Raw genomic sequence first — 24,941 nt, forward strand, 5'->3', positions numbered from 1 at the left:
TTCAGAAGCTCAAAATCCCTGAACTTCCATGCCGTGCATTTTGGTAGCAAAGTGTTTTTGTTTCTCCCCAGTGAGTAATCCATTAGTGTACCCATTGGACTGCTGGTCTACATTGTCATCAGGTAAACAAACTTAACTAAGCAATAAAGGCTGGAACAAATATTAGATGTCTCAATAGAGAATGTGGGTCAAAATATTTTGACACTTTCTACTAAAGGAATAATATGCTGATATTTATGGGATGATATTAAAATTATGATTAAGTCAATACTGTAATCCTCACTGTACTCTAATCTATTGATGTTCTCACAGATCATTGCCCCAAAGATGAGTTTGAATAATGGAGCAATTGGCTCTACAATATGATTCATGCAGAGAACATTTTGGTTATTTTCTAACGGAAAAAGATCTGGCTTCTCAGGGCCCCATTCCGTTTCAGAAATTTATAAAGTTTGCCATTAGCTGCTTAGCTCAGGGTTTCACTTTAGAAAACAGTTGATTTAAAAAATATCAGCAGATACAGAATTGGAGTACACATAATAGCATAGTTGCCAACTCCCTACATTTATACAGCAATATTGAGTTTGTCATCTATTTCTTGTGTACTTTACATAACCGGAATTCTCCTAAGATTCTGTGACCTGTCTAGTGTGGTCTATTATAGATTAATGCGCTGTAAAAGGGCGACATAAATTCCACTAGGTCATTTTATGTAGTCTTCATCTGCAGCAAAGCTAACCAGTTGGTATGATCATCAACATGTATCTCTTTTCTGTTGCTCCTTTGCCATCAGATAGTAGGAAAGGCCAGTCAGCCCTATCTATCAGAAAATAGGAGAAAGAAGACAATGTTAGCAACGACTATCTGGCAAAGCTGCCCCTTAATGTCTCCTAAGTTCCTATGTCAGAATGTTGGCAACTATGTGCATCACTAACTACAGCAAATGAATGGCATTAATGTAGAATTAGACAAACAAATGATGAGTCAAACATCTGATTCAATACTAGGCATTTTTCTGTACACACGTCTATTGCTGGAAGAATTCAAAACCCTGGGAGCACAGTAAATACTATTCCTGCTTGATACATAAGGCATAATATGTTCTGAAATGTACACTTCATTAGGAACTTGTCCATCTCTGGAGCAGTATGATGCTGTCGACCTAATAGATGATCTAAAGTGATTAGCGTTGCGTGCCTTTGATGCAGCCGATTGTTTATATATGTCAGAAGAACTTCGCCCGTGGACCAAATGCTGATCTTCACGAAAGGAATGCCAGAATGGATTCTCAGAGACGTGGTCTGGATACAATGACTTACTCCGCTTGCTCTCTTCAAGATTATGGTCAAAAACAGAAACCTTGGTGCTAAAGAGTTTCTCTGGCTTAATATTGAATACATGTGCATAAGGGTCATCCTGAAATCTGTCCTTTTCTTTCAAGCTTACACTTCGGGCAGGCCTTCCAAGATCCACTTCTTTAGGGTTCTCGAGGATATTGTCAAATGAATGCTGTCTGCTAATCCTCAGCCTGTTCACTTTTTGCATGTTGGAGGCTTCAGAACCTGCCCAGTGGTGGACAAAGGATTCTTCAGGACACATGGGGCTTACTGGCTCTTGCAACATGTGATCTTCACTAATATCATACAAGTTTGCTGTGTGTACACAAGCATCACATCTGTTATACGGAGACCTGACTGAGTAGTGAGGTGTATAGTTAGGCAGCTTGGACAGGCAGCTTCTGCAGTGGGCAACGGGCTGTTTGTACCTATCATTGTAATCTACAGGGGAAAGATTTTTCTCCTTCAAGCTGTAGTGCTTATTATACAGGCTGTATTTATTTTCAGCATTGGTAAGGTTGTCCTCATTATGCTGAGGAGTCCTGTTTAGGTGCAGAACTGCTTCCTGTTTCCTGTAATTCTCATTCTGATCATGATACACCGGAGGATAGTCCAGATCCTCTGGAATTGCTACATTTTCTCGGTAATGATGCTGATCTGAATGATAACTGGACTCCCGGTCAGAATCAATGGTGTAGACTTTGTCACGATGGTGTAGCTGGCTCTCCTTTGCTCTAAGATAAGAGAGTTCTATTTCACTGCAGTCGCGAGGATACTTGGCCATCATGGATTTCTTCTTGAAGGTTTCTTTATGTTTGTGATGCTTCTGATTGTTGTCAGGATCCTTGTAGGATGTAGTGCGGCTTGAACAATCAGACATGTCTGAATGGGCAACTTCCTCTGGAAGGTACCTCTGGTTTTTAACAGGTTGCTTGGGCTCTACATTGACACTTTCTACTACTGACCCCTGATTTTGCCGCAATGTTTCCACAGATTTTTTCCACAGCTGCCTCGGCCTGGAGTTAAGTTTAGGAGTATCAGAGCTAACTGCAACCTCCACGGTGTTGGGATTTGCTTCATTTAGAGTCAGTGGATGCTGCCCTTGGAGTATATAATTGTTACGGTTATCTTTCTGCCTGTTGACGTTAAATGTCATCATTTCGCCGGTGTTATCAGTGAAGCCCATCTCCTTGGGTTGATAGGGCCTGTTGTCAGAATAGAGGAAATTTCCCTTTTGATCAACCACATCAAGCAGTAAAGACCCTCTTTGAATGAAATTGGAAGTTCTTTTAGGGGAGTTTGCTCTTGAAGCGTTCAGATTTGACATATTGGCCATTGTTTTTGACGTGTTAAAAAGCCTCAGAATATTTGTTTGAGGACTGTTCAAATCCAGGTTGGGTGATTTCTTCTTTTCCTCATAGGGAACACCATGTATACAGCTCCAGATTCCCTACAAAACAACAACAGAAAGGGCGAACAAATGAGCACAAGCTGCTTTGACACCTCATTGTGGAATTGTTGTGCAGTACATCAAACTACATTTTTACAAAGCTTTTGCAACCAATGAAGTTAAAACCATTCATCTAATGAGCAATATTTGATGCACGTATGTCAACTGCCTGACTATATCTTTCAGTTATAAACTGTGTAAATACATACATTTGCATTTTTCAAATAGGATTAAAATACAATGCTTCCCTGTGGGCAAACAAATATTGAACGATATTATTGAGTGGTAAAGTAATGTGTTTTAAAGTAACAATCAAAATGCTCTTTTTTTCCTTTGAGATGTGACTTGGAGGGAGAATGGATTAGTTACTGTCAGGCTGAATGTTTCTCCACTAGAGGGAGTTAAGCAATTACTTTAATCTGGTCTTTTAGCCCCATCCCCATTGTTAATGCTTCGTCCAAGCCTCAACTGAACAATTTCAATTCAAGTCTCTGGGGACTTGACTATGACTGGCTTTTGATACTTGTCTAACACAACCAAGAGACTGTTTTCTCGTTCTGTGTTGGATTGCTGCTGGAGCTGAAACAAATAAATCCCAGAGGCACAGTCACACTCGGGGAAGATAAGTGACATTGCAGGTTCTAATTTTGAAACGTAGAAAATAGGAACAGGAGTGGACCACTTTGCCCTTCGAGTGCGATCCACCATTCAATATGATCAGTGCTGATCTTCAAACACAATGCAATATCCCCACTTTCTGTCCATACTTATACATTATAGTCAATGACCTGACCTGACCTCCACAGCCTTCTATGATAATGAATTCCACAGGGTGACCACCCTCTAAATAAAGAAACGTTTCCTCATCTCAATCTTAAATGATCTACCCTGTATCATGAGAGTTTGCCCCTTGTTCTTATCTCCTCAACCAAGGGAAATGTCTTCCCTGCACATAGTCAGGTTAGAATTTGATGTATTTCAATCAGATACTCTCTCAAAACCACAAAGAATATAGGTCCAATCAAACCAATCTTTCCTCATACAACAGTCCTGACAACCTGATATTAGCCTAGTTAGCCTTCACTACATTCCCTTTATAGCATTTATATCCTCTGTTAAGTTCGGAGACCAAAGCTGCACAAGGTACATTGAGTACAGTCTCACCAAGCCCCTGTATAACAGTAGTAAGACATCCCTACTTCTGAACTCAAATCTTCTTGCAATATAACATTTATATGACATTGGCAGGGTTGAGACATGCAATCACATCAAATAGATGAAAAAGTCCAGGGCTTCATTGCTTAAGCTGGAGTTAAAAGATAAATATGGAATTTAAATCCAATGACCAGAAAAAGAGAAAAATCTTTATTTTATTTTTCCATCCTACCATTTATAATTATGAATAACTCTAACTTCTCTGGCTTGAGGGGTTCCTGCATTGCTGCATCAGAAAAAAAATTAACTTGGTTGAGGCTGCCTCGGTGAAATGGAACATGCTACCTTAAACGAAAATGTTGCGTTTGAAGACATTTTGACTTTAGAACATGGTGCTAAATGTTATATAGTAGAATTCAATATTAACATCTACCTATCATTTAACTCTGTTGTCACTATTTACAATATCATATAACCAGTAGAACAAAATATTATCTCTGAAATATTTGAAAAATATATAGGCCTTACAAAACACTGGGATAGGAATCTTTACAATAAGAACAGATAATAATAGTTATCTTGGCATTGTTAAAAGGCAGTCACTTCATCAATAGATTTAGATGACAATGTAAGTATCAAGGTGAAAACTTCAGCTGTCTATGAATATCACCTAATCCCAGATCTGACAGTACAGGCTCAACATTATCCTGCAGCATTGTTTAATTTTGAGCTGCTTCTTTTGCTGTCAATTGGAGTTGTCTTGGTAGATGCAAAACTGATATGGTTCAGGCTGCTGATGCACAAAAGGCATTCATATCACAAGATTAACAGATGTGTAATCACTGCAAATTTACAAGTGATAATCAACAGTTGAGTGAGAAATAATTAACTCAACATGAATTATAGAAAATACAGATGTAGTGCAATCCTAGAGTGGTTAGTGTGATTGGTGAGCTTGAAATCTAGTCCGATTCTCCATTATCATACATATTTTTGCTTTTCCTGTCTGTTGTGAAATATACATACATTATTGCTTGAATCCAACAGGAAAGTTCCAGTACTGAATAATAAAAAAAGTCATTAAGAACATTAAATGTTTCAACTAACTTTATAATTGCAGCATAAATGATGTCCCTGTGGAATTAGGAAATAGCATAATGCAAAATAAAGATCAAATTATACATTAGCTTTTGCGTTGGTCATATCAGAATTAGCAACTCAGGGAGATATTATTGTTATTGAGAGGATTCAGAGGCAAATAATGAAGTTTATTTGAGTACCAGGAAATTAAGTTATGAACAATTTAAAAAGTTGATTTGCTTTCGATTGAAAAGTAGAAGATTTTAGGTGGACCTAACTAAAGTTTTAAGGGTTATGAAAGAACAAAACTGATCCAAACAACTTGTTAACTATGGCAGTGCGATACCTGAGGATACACAAATGAGGGAACCATGAACAAGAAGGAACGTTAGACAAACCGTTTTCGCCCAAGGTTCCAGATGCACTGTGGTCTCCTTGAATTTTGGAAAGACAACTAAGTGGACAGCAAAATATAAATTCAACATGCCCTTCTGGTGAATAAAATGTTTGAGTGATGGGTATATTGGTTGTTCAATGGAAATGGGGCAGATGTATAGAGTCCAGTGCCTCTTCCCTGTTCTTAAGAATTTTAGGTTTTTTGTCTTTTATAAAGTATTACATTTCTGTGAAGCACTTTGGGATGTTCAAATATATTAAAAGTACGATATAAATGTAAGTAGTTTTAAAATCACAGTGGTCTGGTTATGTGGATCAGGTCTGCTAGGTTAAAGACAATAAATTAATGTTTCATTAAATATTTCTTAATGTTTAATTGGCTTGCACCCATCTGGCTGTGAGACATTTTGAAAGGCACTTTGTAAATTCATGTCTTTCATCCTTTCTCTACAATATAGAATAGCTCAACTGAACTTCAGGAAAAAAATCTGAGATCAACTATTAATCTATAATGTGCATCAGTATTTCCATTCATTCTCATCCATCTTTCCTTTGATGGTTGCTAATGAAATGCAACTTTCTTACAGAGAATTCGGCATTTAAAGACACACATAAATATCCAATATAATGACCAAGCTCATTTTTCTTAATAACCTTGCTGTCTACTCTGTCAGGATAAATGCATACTAGACGAATAATTAGTTGATTAAACCTAAGTGCAATGAGAAGATCAATGGAGGCTGATGGTTCTGTATCACTAATGCAAGACTTTCTACATTATATTTTGCCAAGTGCAATATAGTTAATTGTCTTGCTTCTTCAATGACTCACTAACTCGATCACTGGTATTGCAGAAGAAAGACATGAGTCTTTGTTTGCACCACTGATGCGAAATTTTGGATGGTCAACCTCTATCACTCATGCAAAAGATGCATGCTGGAAAGAAATCCAACTAAAAATAAACGGTCACTGTCAAGCCAAATTGCACAATCATATGGGTTTTCTGCTTTTTACTCAATTTATGTTCTCAATTTTCTATTATTACCTAACAGTTCTGTAGCAGCAGCACACTCTACAAATTCATATGGCAGCACTTTTTCATAAACTGCTACATTCCCATACATTCAACCTATAAAAACTAAGTAGCTTGAGAGTGTTTAACCTTCAATGCCTACAGCCAATAAGAATGTTTTTTAATGATATTAACATTAAAAGCATAAAAATTTACTTTTAGATGTATTGCATTTTATATGAGCTGTTGACCTGAATTGCTCTGTTGAAAATATCCCAAAACAGGAAATGTTCTTTTTAGATATTTTTCAATGTAATCACAGAAGTATTACAGTGTGGAAGGAGCCATTCAGCTTATTGTGCCTGCAAAGACTCTTTTATCTATAACGCTGCTAACCTAGGAACTGTTGATGAGGTCTATGAGCTGTGAAATGACTGGTCATACGTTTGCAGGAACTGACAATAAATTTTGCTTTTGTGAAGCTACGACTATCTGACAGGTAAGAACAAAGGGAATATTAAACAGCATCACGTGAGGGCACTTTCTAGCACAAGGTTTACTATCCTAAACACGTGATGACCTTAGAATTAGATTCCTACTGTGTGGAAATAGCTCAACAAGTCCACAACAACCCCTCCAAAGAATAACCCACCCAGACCCATTCCCCTACCCTATATTTACCAACCTAGCCTATACATCCCTAGACACTCTGGGCAATTTAACCTGGCCAATTCACCTAACTGGCACAACTTTGGATTGTGAGAGGAAACCCATGCAGACACGGGGAGAATGTGCAAACTCCACATAGACAGTAACCCGAGGCTGGGATCGAACCCAAGTCCCTGGTGCTGTGAGGCAGTAGTGCTAACTACTGAGCCACAGTGCCACGCTCAGGATCTTAGGATCTCCAGATATAATTTCTCACATCCCAAGTTAAAGTTGGGTAATTTAGGGAATTTGTCTTTCCACATTTGCCCAGCCGAGGCTATAGTCTAATAGATGTTATGATAGAGACCTTTCTCTTCAGGAGGACTGGGAGATCCAGTGATCCAGCTGATCTGAAAGGGCCATCAGCAGCATTTTTGGGAGACATCTACATAGAGCAGCTGGCAACACTTGTGCTGTGTCTGACATTAAATGTGGAAGATTTTAATCTTAAAAGCCTGCTAACATTTCCTGTTATAATTGATTTCCAGCTTTTCCCACTGCAGCACAAGATCCCTGCAAGTGCTTCATCCTGACTTGCTTGTCATAAGCTGGAACTGAGAGTAATCCTGCAGGAGGTCGCAAAATTTATCGCTACTGGGGAAGGTGGGGTGTGGTGGCTTCATAGCTAAGTTATTTGATAAGCCTACATTCTTGCTGCTCCTGCCTGTATCTGAAGGAAGGTTGACCACCTGGATCAAAACCTGCCTGAAAACCAGCACAGATGGGAACTCAGTAGTAAGTCTTCTCATGCACTATTTTGGTCAAGGTACTGTCCCATTTTCTGTGTAAATAGGGCAGTAAAACATGAAAAAAAACATTTCTTTGTATACTTCTATAAAGTCCCCTGATAGTCACGTCCTTTCAAATCTGAAGGACTCAGCTTCTTCCACCAAAGTTAATGCATTTGTAACTGTTATTTCAAGATCAAAATACTGCAGAGGATTGAAGTAATCAGCGGGTCTGCAATGGAAAGAGAAACAGATTCAATATGAAAGGTCACAGACCTGATTTTGTTTCCCTCACTACTGACGATGCCAGTCCCACTGTGTATTCCCAGAATTTTCCAGTTTTATTTATGACTTTTTTTTTATCATTCTTCCCTCAGCCTTAGCTTCACAAATCCAGTAATTGAGTTCTCTGCCTTCCTTTCATGCTGACAAAAAAAAATCTACATCAAGAAGCATATTTTATTCATTTTGTGGGATGGAGATGGCAAGGACGCTGTCCAACATGTTGTCCATTTCCAATTTCCTCTCATCCCATCTCGGTTTCTGGGGTCAGAAGTCAGACAACACCAGGTTATGGTCCAACAGGTTTATTTGAAATCACAAGCTTCCTGAGCACTGCCCCTTCATCAGGTGAAATTTCAAGGCGAAGACCTTGCCCACCCCATTCCAACACCAGCACCTCCACGTCAGTTCTATTTCTGAACTACCTCAACTGGTACAATGCTGCAAAATCTCTGCAATCTTCCATGTTTGGACTCTTGTGTCACCCCAATTTTAATCGTTCCACTTTCAGCATTATGTATTCAGCTGTCTTGAACCTAAACCTTTCCTTAAACTCTCTTCCACTCTGCCACTCACACCTCCAATAAAACATTATTGAAATTGATCTTTTCACCAAGCAGTTGATCCCTCATCTTTATAATCACCTTATCAGGCTTGGTGTCAGACTTTAATAACTCTCCTCTGAACAAATTAAGCTGGGGAATGTTCAAGGTGCTGTATGAATATAACTGTTTCTTGCAGTTGATAATTAATATGTTCTGAAAGAATGTCTGTGACCTAATGAAGTGAGGCAACAGGCTATGGATATTAGTTAAGGATTAAGTGGACATGAATTGGATGTGTAAATATGAGGAGCCAGCAATCAATAGGGTATGAGTTTCATGGAGGACAGTTAACTGAAGTAAACTTTTCATTAAAAGTGTGGACTTGGACTCTGTTTAAAACAACTTCCTTCCAGTGTATAGCAGTTCAGAAAAAAACAAACAAACATGATCTTGTGATTGAAAAGTACTTCATTTATATCAAGAATTGCATAAATTGACTGTCTCACTCAAGGCCATTAAAGCTATTGGAATAGATGGAATTCTACCTTTCTTATTGATTTTCTAAAGACTTTTTGTCTACCTATTTGTTATGCACTTGGGAAAGAGAGTTAGTCAAGTTTCTGGGTCAGTACTCTGCTACACTTCTCCCAGTAGTTCCTTGCTAATATATTTATCAAATAACATTAGAGCTGCTAATTTGTCAGGAATATTACATGAAACGTGTTTTTGCATCGTGCTTAATTTCATCTACACTTGCAGCCAAAGTTACATGAATTGTTTCAAACATTCAAGTCAAATTGGAAATTTGATATGAAAATTAGGAGCTATTAGATTAACACTGATTGAAAACACTGACATGGTTAAGCATATTCTTAATATAAAAATCACAAGTGACTCATTAGAAACTAATAAATATTGTGTGATTTTTTTTCAATAATTCATTTATGGCTATCGCGGACAAGACCAGAATTTATTGCCCATCTCTAATTGTTCTTGGAATTGAATGGAGTCCCTTCAATCAACGTGCTATTCTTTCTCTCAGCTGTTTTACATAACTGGGCGGATGTGCTATTTCAGAGGGCAATTAAGAGTGAAGCCTGGACTCACCTCTGGGCCAGACTGGGGAAAGATAGCAGATTTCCTTGCCTATAAAACTTCAGTGAACTAAATGTTTCCTTCTTCTGAAATAACAATCCTGTACTTTCATGGTTAGGATTATTGATATGAGTTTTTCATTCCAAATGTATATGATTAACTGAAGTCATTTAACTGAATTGCATATTGGCCCTGTGGTTTAGTAGATTAAAATGCTTGCCTAGGAAACAGGAGACCCTGAGTCTGCCTCTCAGCAGTATCTCAATCTGTTTCATTGATAAAAGGATTTAAATCAAAACAAAGTTGTGTTTTCTGATGTCAGGAGGAAGCATTTCAAATGACATGCAATGATGAAGGAAATTGAAGCAAATGTGCAATCGTTAATGTGCAAGACATAGATTTAATTATTATAGGAAATGGTGGTGTACTTCAAGTGTCACGAGCAATCCAGAGGCTGAGGTCAAATCTAATTGGTCAGGATTCCGGTCACATGGGTTAAAACCGCACCATGGCAATTGGTGGTATTTAAATTCCAAGGAGATGCTGGTACGATAATTGTCCAATAAATTTAAGGTTGTTTTGACTTGATTGGATGCTGGGGCTACAAGATGGACGGGCAAACTAACCATGGTACCATGATGCTGGAAGCCATCCGAGAGGGATCAAGTTAACTGGAGGTAGTGAAAATTACTGGCAAAATTCAGCAGGTGTGTGGGGACAAAGCAGAGTTAACATTTCGGGACAGTTTTGATCAATAGTCACCAGATTCGAAATCTGCCAGACCTGCTGAGTTTCACCAGCAATTTCTGTTTTTGCTTTGGATACTATGATAGCAACTCCAAATCATTGCATGCCTTTTATTTTCACTGAGGGACAAGACAGTGTTGTGTGGCAGACCTCACATTACTCAAAGCCTTTTGTTCTCCTGCAAAGGGTGATGTTAGAGGTAATCTAATGTACTGACAGACAATTAAATTATAAGATGCAGATACTTCAGTTTAAAGTAATTTCCTTCCATTGTGCCAGAACAAAAAACAAGAGAAGTGTGCAAATCTTGAATACTTTCTGCATTTCTTTCCACAATGTTTCATTTATTCTGTGATAAATGATGTATTCTATTCCAGAGCTAGCGTTTGTAACCCAACAATTCATTAAATCATTGTGACTGAGAGTTTGATCCACGGGTTGTCATGATTCCATTGAGAAGCTGCATCTACATAAATATTCATAATGAGACTACAAATCTTTCCCCATTCTTTGCACTCTCCGAGTCACTGTATGCAGAAGTACTGGCGACTGGCTAAATCTATAGCTTAGCACAAAAACCAGTTTCCACCTTTCTCTTCTGGATTTTTCCCTGTCAGGCAATCATCCACTGGGGCAGAAACCAGCACTTTACATGCACGCCACCAAGCTAACCAGTCAGCCTGTGAACACACTACAGGGGCAATGTAACAAAAACCAACACCCAAAAATGGGGGAAATAATGGGAGGGACATGATCAAAGTAGTGTCAGAGAAGGAGATTATGAACCCTGACCTCTGCAGTGGCCACAATCCCTAAAGGCTTTGAGGCTACAAATGGACATCCAGGGGTAGGCAAAGCCGCAGGACAGGGAGGTCAGTTGGGAACTATGTCCCTCTCCACAGCTCAGGACCTGGATCTGCTGATGGCTACTTTAGCCTGGTCAAGGAGAGGTCTTCTGACCTGCCAGATCCCTCCACACAGAGTGACCAAAGACCAGGGTTGTGGGACTGTAAAGTAAACAGAGGAACAATAAAAAAATGTTTTATTGTTCTACAACCTATGTCTGCAATGTCCATAGACTTCATAATACCACTGAAAAGTCCGTTGGACTGTCCATGAACCACCTAGACCTCAAACTGTGCAGGCTAATTACGTGCAACATCTTCCAGCCCCAGATCCCTGATGGAAAGTGACAGGAATCCTGCGTAGAGATCCTCCACTCAGGACTCCACAAAACCCAGTTCTTGATATTTTAATCAACCTGTTCAGTAAACAGACCTCTAGAGCAGGTAGGATCTGCTCCAGGATTTCTGCATGAAAGGCAGGGACACTACCACCACATACCAGTCTCTCAATCAACTCTGGACCTGTTCTGGTTTACCCTTTAAGAGACCAACATTTCTAACATTGATGTCAAGAGGTGGAGACCAGCTTTTCTACATATAGACCTTCATAAGATGATCCAAGCAACTAAAAGCTACCAGATGGGAACCTCTTTATTCAGGTTGTGGGTGGAGGTGGGGGACGTTGAGGAGGTTTGAGGGTCAGGAAGGTGGCATTGGGGCAGTGTGGAGGTGAGAGAATGGGAGTCAGGACACATAAATAACCTCAGGTGCAAGCTTGCCAGAGCTACCAATCGAGAAAAATGTACAGAGCACACAGCAGAATGCATTAGCTGTGCTCACTAATTGGCAACTTGATGTGTAATAGTCCAGACATACATAAGTTTAAATCCATGTGGTGTTGGAGCATGGAGACCAACATAGAGTGAGTGGTCACTTCCATCAACATGAAATTGGGACCCAACACAATGGAGCATCTAATTTCTCTGGTATAGAGCTGGAAAGGTGGACATTGGTCTCAGCTCCTTGGGAGAGGAACCTGGGAGAGGCATTACGTAGGCCACTGTGGCCTGCTCTTGTGTCACGAATCTTACCAGTGACCTCCTTAGTGTGAAATCACCAACTGGCTCAGATTGCCTCAGTGTGTCGGCAAGCCCACAGAGTTCAAAGCTGCTTGGAGCCTCCCACTGTAGCCATTTGAGTGTTGTCAATGGAAAAATCAACTTTCCACCTCCCAACCTGTAATCACTGGGGAAGCAGCTCACTGGCACTCAAGGCAAATACTCAAGCTTTATAGAAAAGACAATCCAATGGAGTTTTGACATTGGACTTTTTATTGTCTTTGAGTGTGGTGCTGGAAAAGCGCAGCAAGTCAGGCAGCATCCGAGGAGCAGGAGAATCGACGTTGCAGGCATAAGCCTTCATGAGGAATGTCTCATTCCTGATGAAGGTCTTATGACCAAAACATTGACTCTCCTGCTCCTCGGATGCTGCCGGACCTGGTGTGCTTTTTCAGCACTACACTCTCGACTCTGATTTCCAGCATCTACAGTCCTCACTTTCTCCTAGTTTTATTGTTTTTGGTGTGTGAGTTAATATTTACACTGAAGTGAAGGCAAACCCGCAAAATTGCACTGAAGGAATACATTTGGATGAAATGACGATGGTGGTAAGGATTGTGAAACTGTTGATGTCCAGTGCAACCTCGGTTATCCAAACACCAATTATCCAAATTTTGGATTCTCCAAACAAAATCTTAAGGTTAAACTGTGTTATTTGAACATTCGGTTATCTGAACAAAGTACTGCCTGCCCATATCATACGGATAATCGATGTTGCCCTACACTGAGGATGGGACGGTCAGATTAATGTGAAGTGCTCTTGGCTAAACTGCACTTTAAGCAGTTCTCTGGCAGATAAAGACACTGTGGTCAATGCTGCTTCTATAGCTCTCCCTCTATGTGCTACTCTGCTACCTCCATTTACTTCAGTAGCACTTCTTACTGTTTCGCTGATAACAGTAACTGGATCAGAAAATATCACCAGGCACAAGCAGTGGATAGTAGATGATGATAAACCTGCTGTAATGCTGGACTTTACATTTCTTTATTTTTCTAACTTTTTTCCTAAGAACTTGTACTGAAGAATCTGTACCTAGGTACCTTGTACCTAAGATAGGGCCAGAGGTGGCGACTTGTAAACTTTTCATTGTACTCATTTGAGTACATGTATCAAAAAAGCTGATTCTAATTCAATTCAATTCAATTTCAGAACACCTTTAGGTATATATGAACATACAAACATGAAAGCAGGAACAGACTGACCACTCCATCAGTCTGTCTCGTACAACTGCAATGTCTTATGCATTGGCATGACAGGATTTTGGGAGCAGAACATTAATAATAGCTCCAGTCTGCCAGAAATCTAGCCACTTTTAGTCTTGATCTAGTTCAGTGAGGGAGGACAAATGGCAAAGTATACTTTGTATATGAGGAATTACTTCATTTACATATTAAGGTGTACGGTAACATGACAGTGGCTGTTTGCAGGTCTATACCACATCATGTAAATAAGCATCTATTTTTATTGGAGGAATGATTATGCAACATGGAAAGGGTACAACTAATTCAGGTAAGTAGATCTCAGCCATTTGTTTTTATTTTCTTGCTGAAACTTATGCACATAAGAATTTTGGTGCTAATTGTTGTAAATCATTTATGTTTTGCCACAGAGGATGATCGCGTTTGCAACAACGTTATGCTACACTGCCTTCATTTCAGCAGTCACTAATCAGAGCCTTGAGTGTTGTACTGCTCTGTCACTGGGACTTCAGACTCATGTCTACATCATGGATTTCTTTCCTCCTTTAATTCTTTCTGTGTCTTTTTAAAGCCCCAACTGTTTTGGTCATGTTTGTGGAGGCCAGGTCATTGAATATAATTAAGACAGAGATAAATAGGTTCTTGATTGTAAAGGGGATCAAGAGTTGTGGAGAGAAAGCAGGAGGATGGAGTTGAGAAATTTATCAGCCACGATTGAATGATGGAGCAGACTCAATGGGCTGAATGGCCTAATTTCTGCTTCTATGTCTTATGGTGCACTGTGTTTATCTCACATGGTACTTCAGATTTTCCTGCCCCCTATTGTGAAACTATTAACTATCCCCACGCTGCTAAATTTCCCATCCATAGTCTGATTTCATTTCCATCAAAAAGCATGTTTTTTCAACTCCGACTGAAATTTGTTTTTCAAAACGTTGACCTGAAAGTCTGCCAAAATTATCGAGCAGCTTTTCACATCCAGATTACATTGTAACAGAGGAACATTCAGGGTGATATCCCCACTGGTTTGTATATAGGTAACAAGATGACATCAGGTTCATAAAGGGGAGCTGAGGTGTGCCTGCACAGGGATGGGTGTGGTAGTTAAAAAGAATGTTTCCAGACAAAATCATTGCATGGGGCATATATTATCATGCACAGGGATTGAAGTGCGATCACAAAAACATAGAAAATAGGAGGAGGAGGCCAGAAGTTCAAACCTCCGATATGATCGTGAAAGATCATTCAACTTTGACCCCTGTTCTCACTTTTCCCCCATACACTCTGATTGCTTTTGCCCTAAGGACTATATCTGACATAACTCCATGAAGGCTGGCATCCTATCACCAAGTCACCCTTTATTTACGCATGCATAGTACTTGACACTGATCTAGTTAGCTCCTGGAGTGAGCAGAACCTCTGACACTCCTGTTTACATCTGTCAGCCAGGACTTTGTCTGTTGAATTGTTCTTGTCTCTCTTTGGGCTCTATCTCTACCTATTGTTTACTCCTTACACCCTCCCTCCTTCTGCTTAAAAAAAACACAACATTTTCCTAGTTGTCCTGAGGTAGGACCATTGAACCAGAAACATTAACTCTGATCTCTCTCTCTCTCTACAAATGCTGCCAGACCTACTGAGCTTTTCCAACAATTTGTGGTTTAGTTTCCGATTTCTAGCATCCACAGTTTTTTCATTTTTTATTTAACCCCAATCAGGGATCTCATGTTACTATGAGGTCCACCTGGCTGACCTCATTCCAATCACTAAAATACCACACTCCTTCTTAGCCTCAAACATGTTCCACGGCAGAGAATTCTACAGACTCATCACTATCCAAGTGAAGAAATTTTTCCTCATCTCAGTCCTACATGGACTAACGCATATCCTTCGACTGTGCCCCTTGGTTCTAGACTCCCCGATCATCGGGAACATCTTCCCATCTCATCCTGATGAGAATTTTAATAGGTTTCTATTTTCTAGAACTGGATTGGTTTGAATAAAATCCAAACCAATCCAGTCTCTCTTCATATGTCAGTCCTGTCATCTCAGAAATGAGCCTGGCAAACCTCAACAACTAGTCAACCCCAACAATGAAGTGACAGTCAAAATAATGCGAAGTATGAAGAAAAGCAACAAAAAATAGGATTATGCATGGTGAGTTCTAGTATGTAAACTCTACATAAATGATTAAATGACAATTTTTTAAATGGCTGAAATTTCTATATTTTGATGCAAGTTCTGTGATTCGTGTGTGTTGAGAAGGAATTATGCAACCAAACTGCTTTATCAATAACCCTCCCTCCATCATAAGGCCAGAAGTGAGGATGTTAGCTGATGATTGTACAATGTTCAGCACCATTCGTGGCTCATCGGATACTGGGCAATATTCACGTTCAGGTTGACATTTGACAGGAATAATATATGCCACACAAGTGCCAGCCAGTGATCATGTCTAACAAGAGAGAATCTAATCATCGTCCCTTAATAATCAATGCATTACGAGTACAGAATGTCCTATTATCATCATCCTGGAAGTTGTTATTGACTAGAAACTGAGCTGAAAAAGCCATATAAATACAGGTTAGAAATCCTGCAGCAAGTAACTCAACACCTATCTCTCTAAGCCTGTCCACCATCTACAAGGCACAAGTCAGGAGTGTGAGGGAATACTCCCCACTTGCCTGGATGGATGCAGCTCCAATAACATTCAAGAAGCTTGACGCCATGCAAAATAAAACAACTCACTTGATTGGCACCATATCCTCAAAACTCACTCCCTCCACCAACCACACTGAGTGGCAGCTGTGTAAGTCAGAAAATCTTTAAGGCTCCTAAGACAGCACCTTCCAAATTCATGACCACTACTAGCTAGAAAGACAAAGACAGCAAATACATGGGAACTCCACCTTCAAATTTCTCACTTGGCTTGGAAATATATCACCATTACTTTACTGTCACTGGGAACTCCCGCCCTAACAGTATTGTGATAAACCTACAGTTCAACATGACCTTATCAAGGGCAATCAGTGATGGGTAAATAATGATGGCCCAGCCAATGAAACCCATATTCCTGGATGAATAAATAAAGCAATGACATTTATGCATCAACTCAATTGTGTCCACATGTCTTACACAGTAAAATGTTCTAATCTAGGGGGGCACTTAAAGGAGTGTGGAAATTGAATCAATAATTACTTTTAAAAGGGAATTGAATATTTACTTAAAAAGCAATCCTTTTCAAGGGAAAGAATGAGGGAATGAGATTGAGTACACAGGACTAGGCAGAGCACAACAAGTTGGTATCTTGTTTCCTGTAAGTTATATGATTCTAGGTACGTTGTGGTATAGGATCCCCCATGTATGTCATTTGGTGAGATTTATGGGACTGGAAGTGGAGTAGGAAGCTTAACTTTCAGTTTTGGAAATCAGCTGACATATAAATTGTGTCACTGATTGAAATGTTTTGTACCATTGCTAGACGTTAAAATTACCCACTTTGTGTAAGAACTGTTCTTTTTAAAAGTACAATGTCACATGTTATTTCACTTTCAGTCTGTCAGCTGACTGCCTTAGCTCTGGGTGAGATTGAATATACAGCAATATTTGCAATTAAGCATCATTAATTATATTGCCTGAAAAATGATTCGATTAGGACTCACTTCTCACCAGGACTGGAGATTGTAGCAAAAAGGAGAGATTGGAGGGGTTGGAGAAGTTTTCCTTGGAACAGAGAGGAATGAGTAATGATATAATTGCAGGATACAAAATTGTGAGGGGTAGAGATAGAAGGAATCTGTTTCCTTTGAGAGAGCATTCAAACATTAGGGGTCATAGATTCAAGACAATTAGCAGAAGGATTAGAGGACACGTGAGGAGACACCCTTTTGGGCAGCACGGTGGCACAGTGGTTAGCACTGCTGCCTCACAGCACCGGAGACCCAGGTTCAATTCCTGCCTCAGGCAACTGTCTGTGTGGAGTTTGCACATTCTCCCCATGTCTGCGTGGGTTTCCTCCGGGTGCTCTGGTTTCCTCCCACAGTCCAAAAATGTGCAGGTTAGGTGAATTGGCCATGCTAAATTGCCTGTAGTGTTAGGTGAAGGGGTAAATGTAGGGGAATGGGTCTGGGTGGGTTGCTCTTCGGAGGGTCGGTGTGGACTTGTTGGGCTGAAGGGCCTGTTTCCACACTGTAAGTAATCTAGTCTAATCTTTTTATGCAGAGGGTGGTGGGTGTCGGGAATTCACTGCCTTACTTGGTGGCGGAGGCATAGACCCTAAACTCTTTTAAAAAGAACCTCAATCTACATTTTAAGTGCCATAAGATGCAGGGCAATGGCCATGTGCAGAAACATGGGATTAGAAAGGTTTCTGGGTGTCTTTGGGTCGGCATGGATGAGATGAGCTAAAAGGCCTCCTTCTCTCTTGAATCATTTGTGTGGTTTTATGGTTCTTCTAAAGTTATTGTCAAGTAGTGGGGTGCTAAAGCACAGCCGGTCAGACAGCATCCAAGGAGCTGGAGAACCCATGTTTCAGGCACAAGCCCTTCATCAGGAATGAGGCTTGTGGACCAAGGAGGAGCTGAGAAATAAATGGGAGTGGGTGGGGTGAAAGGTAGCTGGGAATGCAATAGGTAGATGAAAGTGGGGGTGAAAGTGATAGGTCAGAGGGGAGGGTGGAGTAGATAGGTGGGAAAGAAGATGGACAGGTAGGACCTGTTCAAGAGGGCGGTGCTGAGTTGAAAATTTGGAACTAGCATAAGGTGGGGGGAGGGGAAAGGAGGAAACTGGTGAAATCCACATTGATCCCGTGTGGTTGGGGGGTCCCAAGGCAGAAGATGAGGCATTCTTCCTCCAGGTCAGGTAATTAGGGCTTGGGGATGGAGGAGGCCCAGGACCTGCCTGTCCTTGGCAGAGTGGGAGGGGGAGTTGAAGTGTTTGGCCACAGGGCGGTGTGGGTGTCTTCTAAAGCTGGGTGCTTGACAAAGTATTCTTACATCTATAAAGTTAGGATTCAAATATAGATAAAGGTTAGAGAAAAGAACCCAGGCAATCAACGGGCATAATGAAGCTCCATTTGTTTTTTCACTTACTCTGCTGATTGAGAAAAGAAGGCCTGGTTTTCCAGAACAGGTTCCCATGAAACAGTGCCTTAGGCTCCAATAGAACCAGTGCTCCCACACAAAGGTGATCAGGCTCAGTGCCATAGCGGCAGCCAGCATATAAAACACCCCCGCCATATTGTCAACATCCAACTGGCTGCTCATCACTTCATTCTTCTCATTGTGACAGATTCCAGTCAGCCACAAACTCTCCAGCTCTTCCATTTCACCTGCACATGAAACACAGATCCACGCAGATTCAGTACATGAGCATGTGACATCCACAAAGCAGTGCCAATACAGTTACAGCTCCTCATGCACTGTTTCTCAAATTGAAGGAGATGCGGAACACAATTTACCATAGATATTGATTTGAGATTAATGGAGAAAACTGAGAAGTGATTGTAGAAAAATCAAATCTCTGCTCCCCATTTTAACACAAGATGAGCATCAGGAGGATTGAGTACACCATGGGGCTGAAGATTTATAAATATATACTCTGGAACAGAAGGCTATCTTTGTTAACCTCTCCATTGCCACAATATTGCTAAGTACTTGTTTACTTGTAATGGAAAATGTCCACCTATCCAACAACACATTAATTTAATAGCAATGTGTTAACAATGGTTTTTCTTGGCAAGTATTAGCTTTTGACACACTATATGCATATAAAATTCATTTATCTACCATTTAAACCTGTCTAAAATAAATAGTAAATGTGCATTAAAATAATACAAAGGGATTCACAGAAATATGTTGAACAATTGCACATTAATATTTACAGACCATCACTTCAAGACCAACAACTCCAATGAGATAAATGGGTCATAGTTAAATCAACAAAATGTAGAGATCATACAAATTGGCAACAAATGAAGCCTTTTTAACAATGCAGCTTACAAATTATGGTATCATACAAACAGACAAAAAATGGTGAGATTGTATAGTTGTTACACTTGTAAAGTGGTTACTATCAAAATTAACTAAATTACTAAACATGCTTTCCATATCAACACAATATATAATCCAAAAACGTTTGTGTAGATTTAGCTGACAGAAAGCTCTTTTGTCCAATGTTTAAACTAGTTGTCAATTTATCCAGTTTGCTATTATATTAAATAAAATGTAGATTCATATCTCAAATCGATTTAACTGCTTTTGCTCCCTATGTTCCTTACCAGCAAAGATGTTGTCTTGAGATTTCTTTTTAAGTGCCTCAAGGTTGTAGCAAACTGGACTGATTGTGAGTTTTAAAACAGTGAGTTCTAAAATCATCAAGGTTAACTTTGACCACTTCCCATATTAGAAGGGAGCTCCAAACAATATTGGGAAATGTGAAGCGAAGACAGGCAACAATGAGCACATTCATTTTCAAAAAGCAGCCAGGAAAAATAAAACATTCAATAATTCAAAAACTTAGATCATCTGTATGAAGATATGTATGTCAGTGAAAGACAAAGTTAATGTCAGTGCAGCTTATCATTTACATTTCTGACTCCTTGTGAAATGGCAATTCCTACAGACAGCAAGGATGTATTCTCAGTTTGATTTAACCTAAACAGAGAACGTTCAGAAACATTATCCTTTTAGGTGCATCATTTCTCACTAGGAAAAAGCAGAACTCAAGAAAAAAATGTTTTCATTTCAGTCATTATTCTTAATATCAGAGTTTTGAATAATGTCATGAACATGAAATCATATCTGCATACAGTTTTGTAACCAACGATTCCCCATAGGCAGGGTTTATGAGCTCAGTGTGCCTCTGTGGGTAGCCATCAAGTAAAAGGCTGAAACTCCACAGGGGAAGGAATATCAGATAGATAAGAGTTGCTTCTGCCTGTTGTGGCATACATCCAAATTCGTAAATTGATCACCAAACTAGTTGATTAACTACAAAATGAGATTTTAATACTTTTCTTAATAACAGGTTTATTCATGGAATGCAGCACTCCACAAATCCATTGTCTACCTCCCAATAGTCTCCTTTTACACTGTTTTAGAGCCAAATCGAGCCAAAGTAAAAGTATGGCAGCACGTTAAGAGGTCATAACCTTTCTTCATACTATTTTGGTAAAAATGATAAAACAAATTAAGTCAAATGTCCCTTTAAGGGAGCACAGTATTTCAAGGTAAAAGCACAAAGAAAGCTTGGTAAATCAACTTAAAATTTGGTTTCATGGGGTGATAATACACTCCAGCTCTTACAGTGCCTACCAGTTGTGGATGGACTCCAGCATAACAATGGAGATCGCACGCAGCATCTCAAAGGCCACCCAGATGTAACCTCAGCAGACAGCTAGGAAGTTAGCTCCAAGAACCATCATTGCCTGGACTTAGTAACGACCAAGAACCCGAGCAGACTCATGAGAAATGGCCTCCATACTGGGTCAGAGTCTCTCTTATAAGTACTCTAAATACTTAATTAAACAATGTCCTTCATTTGTGTATCTTAGCAATATAATTAACATGCCACTAATGAAAACAACTGGTTCAATAGTATAATAAAAACCAAAAGAACAGCGGATGCAGTAAATCAGAAACAAAAACAAAAATTGCTGAAAAAGCTCAGCAGATCTGGCAGATCTGTAGAGAGAAATCAGAGTTAACTTTTCCTGTCTGGAGTTCAAAGGAAGGGTAACTGGACCCAAAATATTAATTCTGATTCCCCTCCATAGATGCTGCCAGACTTGCTGAGCTTTTCTAGCAATAGTGTTATCGCTGAAGGCTTTGTCACTAATTGGGAGATACGTTAAATAAATTTCTGCTTCACTATCATCCATTATATATTGCAAACAATCAAACTTACCCACTAGCCAACACCTCCTTAATCTATCCCCATGAGTCAAGTCTGGAACATTAGAGAATTAAAAAATAGTAAGGAGTAAATTAAGCCACTATTTTAAGTCGAGGTGTTTGCAAAGAATGGCAACTGTCTAGAAGCTTCAAGATAATCATTTGCATTATTAGTAGTTAGGCATCTCACTCATTGATAAATGTTGCCTTATCAATGTCGGACTTGGATTGGAACTTGGACAAAGTGAGGACTGCAGGTGCTGGAGATCAGAGTCGAAAAATATGGCACTGGAAAAGCACAGCAGGTCAGGCAGCATCTGAGGAGCAGGAAAACTGACATTTTGGGCATAAGGAATCATCAGGAATGAGGGCTAATGCCCAAAATGTCGATTCTCCTGCTCCTCAGAAGCTGCCTGACCTGCTGTGCTTTTCCAGTGTCACACTTTTCGACTTGGATTGGAACTGAAGAACAAATATGCAGAAGGAGGAAGAAAATCTCTTATTGAAAATTGGATTTACAAATAAATGACATGTAAAATCTTTGCCTGCAGCACACGCTTAATCAGAGTTTGACCTTCAGTGGAGTGGCCTTTACAAATCTCATTATGTTTTCATTGTCTGCATTTGTCTGGTAGACCTAAGATGTATTATGATACATTTCAGTTGTCATGTAGAATTCTGCAATGTTCACTTGACCTAATTCCATCTGCAAGATATCCATCCAATAGTCAGTACTGAAGTGTGCAGTAATTATTAATCTACTTTTTATTTCTAAGGATAGCTACCCAATGCTTTATGACCAGTGAGCCCATATTATATCCAGTTGTTAGTACCATGCATGTACTGTCCAGTTTCTGTTACCATGGAGTGAATTACAGTGCTTTTTATATACCTGACTCTCTGATTGTTTTGCAATATTTTACAAGGTCAATCATTTATAATTACCTGATTATTGATCTGGTTACCTGTGTATACTAGTTTCATGCATTTATAGCCTGAGTATGGTGCATCTTTGGGCAATCAGATTTGACTTTATGATTGCGACAACAAATATTTACCATTGCAACGTAAAGCTGGTAAAGCTCCCTGCAATGGTCTGGAATGATGAGGTCTTACTTGAGCTGTTTCAGTGCACAGGAGGGACTTTAAGCAAGGGTACTTTCAAGCTAATTAAAGCACTCTATGTAATCATCCTGGGAGATTCTCCATGAGGATGTCAAGAACTAAAGTTAAGTGGCAACATTCAAACACCTCATTGAAATTATCGCCAGGGAGCTGGATCACACACCTGCAATAATTTAGAAGGGATCTTTCTAAATGATAAATATCTTGAAATTAGAAGCTTTCCTTTTGGTTCAGTTTACAATGCTCCTCTGCAGCCGTTAGGTCCAGATCCTCTAATGCAACAGTCTTAAAAACAACAAATGAAGTATCACATGGGTTGTGACTCAATGCAGCTACCCATTGCAGGAAGCTGATTCGGCCAAGCACTCTCTTACTTAGCTCCAGTGTCCTCAATGTGGTCCCAACTTTTGGCCATTTGACACTGCACTCTAAATTCCAGGCGTACCCAGGACAGTACACTTTGCTTTAATACATGATTTGGAAAAATGCTAATGTCGTACAGGAACAGACCCTGCAAAATCTGGTGAATTCAGCTCTACAGAAATTTGAATTCAATAAAAATCTGAAGGTAGACAACCCTTTATCTGAAATCCCAAAATCCGAAAAGCTCCAAAGCCTGAAACATCTTTTGTGAAGTTGTTTTCTCATTAACAATGTTGTTTGGCGTGCAAACAGTTAACCCAAGTTGACACCCACTTGATGCGTGTCTCTCAGATGCGACGTGTGGGGATGTGGCTTAGCACCAGCAGGCCTCAATTCTGTTATAAGGCCTGTTTTACTTAGTGACTCATGCTCCTTCAGTAAGAATTTTAAAAATTTCACCATCAAACTGCCACTTATTTTGAATTCCGAAAACCATTTAGTCCTGAGCATTTCGGATAAAGGATTGTGCATCTGTTTTAGTCCTTTTATCTAAGGAAAGATATGATTAGATTAGATTCCCTACAGTGTGGAAACAGGCTCTTCAGCCTATCAAGTTCACACTGACCCTCCGAAGAGTAACCCACTCAGACCCATTTCCCTCTAACTAATGCACCTAACATTATGGGCAATTTAGAACAGTCAATTCACCTGGCCTGTGGGACGAAACCCACGCAGACATGGGGAGAATGTGCAAACTCCACACAAACAGTTGCCCAAGGCCGGAATCGAACCTGGGTTCCTGGTGCTGTGAGGCAGCAGTGCTAACCACTGAGCCACCATGCCATCCCCAGTGACATTGGAGACAATCCAGAGAAGGTTCACTAAGTTGATCCTTGGTATGGAGGAACTTTGTAGACGAGAGCTCGTGCAGATACTATTGGAGTTTAGAAGGATGAGAAGTGACATTATTGAAAGATTTAAGATTCTTAGAGGAATTTACATAGAGGGTGTTTCCCTTTTTGTTAGAGTCAAGGATCATAGGATATAATCTTGGAGGAAGAGGTCCCCAGGTAAGACAGAGATGAGGAGGAATTTTTTTCTCTCAGGGGGTAGTGAATGTTTTTACCACAGAAGGCTGTCTCGGCTGGGTTATTAAATATATTCAGGCTGACGCAGAAAGATCTTTAATCTGTAATGAAATCAAAAGTTATGGAGAAAAGGCAGAAAAGTGAAGTAGATGATTTTCAGATCAGCCATGATCTCATTGAACAATGGAGCAAACTCAATGGGTCAAATGGCTAAGTATTTGTCCTATGTCTTACAACCTTAGTAACAACAATGGAACAATTGTCAATTGTCATAAAAATCCAGCTGCTTCACAAATGCCCTTCAAAGAAGGAAATCTGCCACCATTACCTGGTCTGGCCTGCATATGACTTCAGCAACACAGCAATGTGGGTGACTCTTAATGGCCCTCTGGGCAAATTGAGATAGTAATAAACTGACAAAGGGTCAGTTAGACTCGAAACGTCAGCTCTTTTCTCTCCTTACAGATGCTGAATTGACAGATGCTGAGATTTTCCAGCATTTTCTCTTTTGGTTAGTAATAAATGCTGGCTGAGCCAGCAACATGCCTTTCCAAAAGCAGCAATATTTTCCCACTTCCATTCCTTTTTGAGTCTTTATTACCTTTTTCAAAACATATGTCATCATCTCATAAATCTTCCTGCTCCTGAGTACTCTTCACTTTTATCCAACCTGGAAGTTGATTGGTTTTTGATGCCATCACATATTAATGATCTCAGTGGTGGTCAGGGCAGGGGAAGCACTGTGATGGTGGGAGTGATTTACTGCAGTTGCTTG

At 39.8% G+C, this 24,941-nt stretch overlaps 1 protein-coding gene across 2 annotated transcripts in view; it reads right to left on the reverse strand.

Annotated features, from left to right (window-relative positions):
- Positions 1 to 739: 739 nt before the first annotated feature.
- The window catches only part of grin2aa (glutamate receptor, ionotropic, N-methyl D-aspartate 2A, a), a 170,983-nt gene continuing 146,781 nt past the window's right edge, over positions 740 to 24,941 (reverse strand). The window contains exons 10-12 of one of the 2 annotated variants that reach the window (XM_043712001.1): positions 18,789 to 19,027; positions 1,447 to 2,787; positions 740 to 820 (exon numbers count right to left, since the gene is read on the reverse strand). In XM_043712001.1, the coding sequence (XP_043567936.1) occupies positions 755 to 820; positions 1,447 to 2,787; positions 18,789 to 19,027 (1,646 nt within the window). In that variant the 3' untranslated portion in view covers positions 740 to 754. Of the gene's footprint in view, positions 821 to 1,197; positions 2,788 to 18,788; positions 19,028 to 24,941 lie in introns of both variants that reach the window. The other variant, XM_043711999.1, reaches the window with a different exon arrangement.

This window comes from Chiloscyllium plagiosum, chromosome 21 (genome assembly GCF_004010195.1).
Source record: "Chiloscyllium plagiosum isolate BGI_BamShark_2017 chromosome 21, ASM401019v2, whole genome shotgun sequence".
In the NCBI taxonomy this organism is placed as follows: domain Eukaryota; kingdom Metazoa; phylum Chordata; class Chondrichthyes; order Orectolobiformes; family Hemiscylliidae; genus Chiloscyllium; species Chiloscyllium plagiosum.